At 44.4% G+C, this 6,000-nt stretch overlaps 1 protein-coding gene across 4 annotated transcripts in view; it reads right to left on the bottom strand.

The window, feature by feature from the left end:
* Positions 1–4,462, bottom strand: part of SEC61A2 (SEC61 translocon subunit alpha 2) — a 68,705-nt gene extending 64,243 nt beyond the window's left edge. For all 4 annotated transcript variants that reach the window (XM_054716566.1, XM_054716567.1, XM_054716568.1 and 1 more), the window contains exons 1-3: positions 4,347–4,462; positions 1,757–1,824; positions 599–664 (exon numbers count right to left, since the gene is read on the bottom strand). In XM_054716566.1, the coding sequence (XP_054572541.1) occupies positions 599–664; positions 1,757–1,824; positions 4,347–4,353 (141 nt within the window). In that variant the 5' untranslated portion in view covers positions 4,354–4,462. The remainder of the gene's footprint in view (positions 1–598; positions 665–1,756; positions 1,825–4,346) is intronic.
* Positions 4,463–6,000: the final 1,538 nt, after the last annotated feature.

Below are 6,000 nucleotides of genomic sequence, written 5' to 3' on the forward strand. Positions count from 1 at the left end.
ATTAACAAAAAAACTTCTCTATATCTCGATAGCTTTTCAAAATCCTCAAAAAGTTTTCACCTAAATTATCTATTTTAATCCTCACAACAACCCTATGACATGGATAGATCATATATTTCATGAACTTAATCTCTGAAGAAAAAAATTTTAAGCATCATTGAATTTTATTAATTTATAAACACAGTATAGCCCTGGGATTCTAAAATTTGGCATTTTGGGATTTTTAAATTAATACATGCTATCTACAACATGATAAAAGGCAAACAAAATGGAAAGTATATATATATGTCTAATATATAAGTCAAAGGTTTAACACTTTCATATTTAAAACCTGTCATAAATCAATAAGAAAAAAATCTCAAGGGAAAAATGGGTAACTGAAAACTAAGAGGGAAAAAGAGAGAAAATGTTCAAACCCATTAGTAAACCAAAAGAAATACAGAGTGAGACAAGATAACCCTTTTCACTATCAACTCATTAAAAAAAATGTTCAAAATCATTCAGTATATTTTTTATCTAAAATAAGTTCTTCAGAATCTAACCAACCAAAGCCTTAGAACAAGAGTATAGACATTTATTTAATAGTATGGTTACATACCTGACAACATACTAAGAAAATGAAGAGAGTTATAGCAGTCCATAGTACCTTCTCTCTAAACTGGATCTTACAACAAAAGATAAAGAATAGTCAATAAAAAACAAGAAAAAGCAAATATATAGTAAAAATCCCTATTAAAGCATAGCCAACATTCCCCGTCATGACATGCTATTTTTAACTCTTAAAATACTCTCACCCTAGTTAGCAGTGGCTAAAGCAAACAACTGAACTTCTCAAACATAACATTTACTTTTTAAACATTAACTTTCTTTTTTCAAGAAATAATAATTTAAATACAGGTGGTCCTCATCACATTATACCATGTTAACTAAAACTGAAAATGATGCAAAGCAAGACACAATCCAATATGTATGCATTTCGGTTAATCTAGTATTGTGCAAAGCTAGGACCCCATGTAATATTATATGAACATCTATTTTTATAACCTCAAAGCAATGAAAAAGGAATATACTTCTAAATGAAAAAGTTTAACAAAAGTTTTACTTATCTCTTTTTATGTCCCTATGCCGGTTAGTTTCATGAGAAATCGAAATTACAGTAGAAGAAGAGTGCCTGAGAACTGGCCAGTTTGGGATTAACAATATTTCTGGAATTTAAATACCCTAACTCCAAAAGCAGGCAATGATGGAAGAACAATTTGATGAAGTCACAATATCTTCTGAATGGATTCCTGTGATTTTTCTTTGCATTAAATGAATTTAAAAAATGGAAGGTATATACTTGCAAAGTTATAATTCATTTATGTAAAAGAGCTGTACTTATCAAAACAGATAAGGCCATTAATAGAATGGCAGTGGATCATACCACCAGCAAGCACAGCGCACACCCCATACTACAGGAATTATAAAGATCATTACAGACAGGGAAACTTTATATCTTACCTAACACACAGGCCAAAAAAACAATTAGTTTGGAAATGTTAGAACTTAAAGAACAATTATTTTTGAAACCACAGGATAAACTATCTAAACAGGTCTGTACTAGTTTTATTCACTTCATGCCTGTTGCAAGGAGGAGGAACAGGCAATATTTTTCCAAGTACAACCACACTAGGGTTGGGGAAAATAAATCAATCTTGCTAGTTTAGCAGATTAAGTCCTTTAGGTACCTTGTATATTACTAAAATATTATACTTACTTTTCTTTCAGGTTTCTGAATTTCTGGTAGAACCGCACAGAAAGGTTTGATAACTTCTAAAAATTTGACTGTGGAAAATAAATAAATAAATAAATGTTCCTATTACATAGTTTTAAAAAATATCTCTTTACAAAATCAAATGCAAATGTTCTCTAACTTGTAATGGCAATCCCTCCAATTCCCCACACCTAAAATTAATCATAATGCTCTCCATTTCAAATATAGAAAAGAAGAGAAATAATTTTAGAGGGAAAAAAAAATCCAAAAGGTTTAAGGGCTCAGTCAGTAAAATCCTGATTTTGCTTCCTCATGATTGTATCCAACCCTTTTATATATAAAGGAATAATTCAATGAGTACCACTACATTAAAAAAAAAAAAAAAGCAAATGCAGCTTACTGTGGTACCCATAACACAATGCTTTAAAGAAGAAAATAAGAGACATCAGAGGAGGGAGAAGAAAGTACAACAGGAAATGAGCTGAAACTGCAGATATGACTTATTTAAACTAAAAGATGATGCAAAGAGTGAGCAAGACCATGGAATCATCTTTATAGATAACTTTTACTTCATTTCATTAAGTCATTATTTATTGCTTGGTTGCTTTCCCACATAATGATCTGAGTACTTGCTTATGTACAGAGAATGACAATTACATCTCACCAGACAGTATTGTTTTCCCAGACTTATCTATCCTATATAATAAAAGACTAATATGCAAATTGTCCCCTCAACCAGGAGTTCCACCAGGGGGCGGGGCCAGCCATCCAACTGCCCGTGGCTCCTCCCCCAGCTGGCCCTGCCCTGGCCGGTGGCAGCGGCAGGCAGCCAGGGGAAGGGAGGCCCTGGCCAGCGGTCAGCAGCTGCTAGGGACCCTACCTGTGCACAAATTTCATGCACTGGGCCTCTTGTATATATATAAAAGCCTATGTGGCCATCTTGACTGTTCAACCGTCTGACCGGTGGCTATGACGCACACTGACCACCATGGGGCAGACATTCAATGCAGGAGCTGCCGAGCTGCTGTGACGGCAGCTGCAGTTCTCGGGTGACGCACCCGGAACCAGAGAGGAGGGAGCCCAATTCTGGGGTGCGTCACCCAAGGACCGCCCTCTCACAATCCGGGACTCCTCGGGGGATGTCAGAGAGCCGGTTTCGGCCAGATCCCTGCAGGCCAGGCTGAGGGACCCCACCAGTGCACGAATCCATGCACCAGGCCTCTAGTAATATATATATATATATGAGATAAACTAAGGTTCTTTAAGGAGAGATGCCATCTTCTGGCATGACTGAAGTCAAGCCCTGCCAAAAAAACTGGAGGATGAAGATAATCTCTCAAAGTTCAGTCTTGGCCAGCGTCTGCAATGTGCAGAAACACAAAAGGCCTCAATTAGTTATGATCATCTTCCCCTACACACACATTGCATTCTGTACTAGTATCATGAAATTGTTTTAAAACTGACAATTACACTTCAGCAGTTGGCCAAAGTCTATCTTGTTTTCTAAAACCTCTCAAAAGGATGGCACTCGCAGACTTATTTGACAGAATTCTGAAATTCTCATGGGCAGATGTTTGTAACCCATACCATCTGGGACTTTGGGAAAGTAAATCTGAACCGTGAAAGTGTTCATCTCTGATGCAAAACAAATAGCAACTACATCGGAAAACTTCCTAGAACCCCTTTATCCCTTTCCCATCCCACCTCAATCCAAGCCACCCTCCCAGTTTTTTGACATTTCATGAACACTTCTGCATTCATGTTCAAGCAAGGCTTTTGTATGCCACATGTCCACTCTTGAGCTGCAGTATTTTACCCATTATACTGTATATTAAAGACAGGGTCTCCTCTACTTCCTTCCTAGCTTCCCCAAACAGTCCACTAGCTGGGCAACTGGTGCACAGCTTGGATGTGCAGTTACCCATTCATCCTAAACACATCTGAACAGCTATGTAATGCATGTGATGGTGAGTGTTTAGGAAGAGCCTTAAAAGATCCCCATAATACAAGGCCTTGTCCTTAAGGCTTAAACCTTATCCACAGAGTGACTTTTCAGTAAACGCCTCAGAGTGACAAATAAAAATTTTAAGGAAAACGCTATGCTCCCAACGTACTCATTGCTTCCCCTAAAATACGTGACATGCATCACTTTTCTAAATTAAACAAGTCAGGAAGCTTTATTTATCACAACTAACATGTCAAGGAGGGGTGATTTGGCAATAAAAATGAGCTTTTTTTTGTAGCTCCCGAAAAATGCAAAGTTGTCCAGGTTTCGCCGGGTTCTCTGCCCGCCCCAAAAGCCGGCAGCTTCCCCGCGCCGGCCTCCGCGCCTCGCCACCTGGAGCGCACACACCGGCCCTGCGGTCCCGGCCCCCGCGGCTCCGGCAAGGCCTCGCCAAGGTTGCAGGAGCCTCCGTGGAGGCCTCCCGCCCACGCGCTAGCTACGCAGCGGCCCGCGCCCCCCCGGCCGGCCGGCCGGCGGGCTGGACACCCGAGTGGGCGCAGCCCCACCGCCCGCAGCCAGCGCCCGCGCCCTGGGCGAGAGCCCCGCCCCGGACCGCCCGGCGAGCCCGGCCGCGCCGCCCGTACTCACTGCCCATGGCGGCGGCTGGGCGGCCCACCGGGCACGGCGGCTCGGCGCGGTCTCCTCTCGGCTCTCCCGGCTGGGCCTCTGCGCCGCTACCGACGCGGTCTGGTGGCTGCGCGCAGACTCCGCCTCGGATCACGTGGCGCGCGTGCGGCTCGCGTAGCCCCGCCCCCTGGGGCCGGGCGCTGGGCGCCTGCGCCGACGTCTTCCGCGTGGCCAGGCCACCGCCGGTGCTGCGGTGCGCGTGCTGCGCTCGGACCCGGAGCCTCGGCGAGCCCGCGTTAGCTCGGGCCTTCCCTTTGCGAGCACGTGTGCGAGCCCGGCGTCGAGCAGGTGTGGTTTCCGTGACAGCCACGCTGGGGCAGGTCAGGACCCGGTGCCAGGAGCACAGGCCGGTTCCTTCCGGAGGCCTGGACCGGAGCCGCCCCGAGAGCCAGCGTGACCCAAACAGCCTTTTTCTTTTTTTCTTTTTTTTAATATATTTTATTGATTTTTTACAGAGAGGAAGAGAGAGAGGATAGAGAGTTAGAAACATCGATGAGAGAGAAACATCGATCAGCTGCCTCTTGCACACCCCCTACCGGGGATGTGCCCGCAACCAAGGTACATGCCCTTGACCGGAATCGAACCTGGGACCTTCCAGTCCGCAGGCCGACGCTCTATCCACTGAGCCAAACCGGTTTCGGCCAAACAGCCTTTTTCATTTGCTCCCATCTCTCTTGGAAGTTTTCAAAAATTTGTGACACTTGATAAAATTAGTATCTTGTGAAATCTCACTGGGTACTGCGTAGGCTCCTTCAGCTCCTCCGAAATGGAGGGATCAGGATTTTGCCCCCGGACTAGTCTTTTATCCCTTCTAGGACCGCATGGTGAAAAAGGAAGTGTACAAGGTTTAGAAATTAGTCAACCCCCTCCCATTTTCATCCCTTCTCTACGTAATGGCTTTGGGCAATTAGCCTTTCTGAGCTACATGGGTAAAATAAGGATAATAACCACATCCTACAGGTGTGGAATTTGTAAGATGGACACATACAAAGCTCTCATGTATTTTCCAAACTCAAATTTTAAACCCCTGCAGTGTAACTTCTCTAACATCTGCTGAAACAAGTTATTTCAAACTTCCCTAATACCTGTCATTGTTCCCGAGGTGGTCGGGGGCCCAGGGCGGGTCTGCCTGGGCCTAAGGGTAGGGTAGTGTGGGTTCTTGACTTGATGTAGGATTTCACCACAGGAGTCTGGGTGACCTTTTGTTTACTTCATGTTTACTAGTATTAAAGCTGGGGACAGTGAAACAAAGAAAGGGCTTAAGGTAGGAGAAGCAACAGGAGAAAGTCAGGGGAGCGGGGGGACCTTGGAGATGGGTTCAGGGAGTGAGCCCAGGTCCAGCTGCCACTGCCTGCGCTGCTGCCCTGGTTGCAAGGCTCCTGGGGTCCTTTAGAATTTAGGAGATGCATGCCTCTTGTAGGAGATAGGCCTCTGTGATCCATCTCCAGCATAGGCAACTTTTAATGGAATCGGTTACTGAATTTCCCCAGGGTGAACAGAATGTAGGGAGGGAAAAGGATATAAGAACAAAGAACTGTAGACACGAGCCAGCATCATGGTGGGAACCCCCCACCCCCACCCCAACCCTTCCCAGGTGCCCACCCCAACTAGATGG

Source organism: Eptesicus fuscus, chromosome 5 (genome assembly GCF_027574615.1).
Source record: "Eptesicus fuscus isolate TK198812 chromosome 5, DD_ASM_mEF_20220401, whole genome shotgun sequence".
In the NCBI taxonomy this organism is placed as follows: domain Eukaryota; kingdom Metazoa; phylum Chordata; class Mammalia; order Chiroptera; family Vespertilionidae; genus Eptesicus; species Eptesicus fuscus.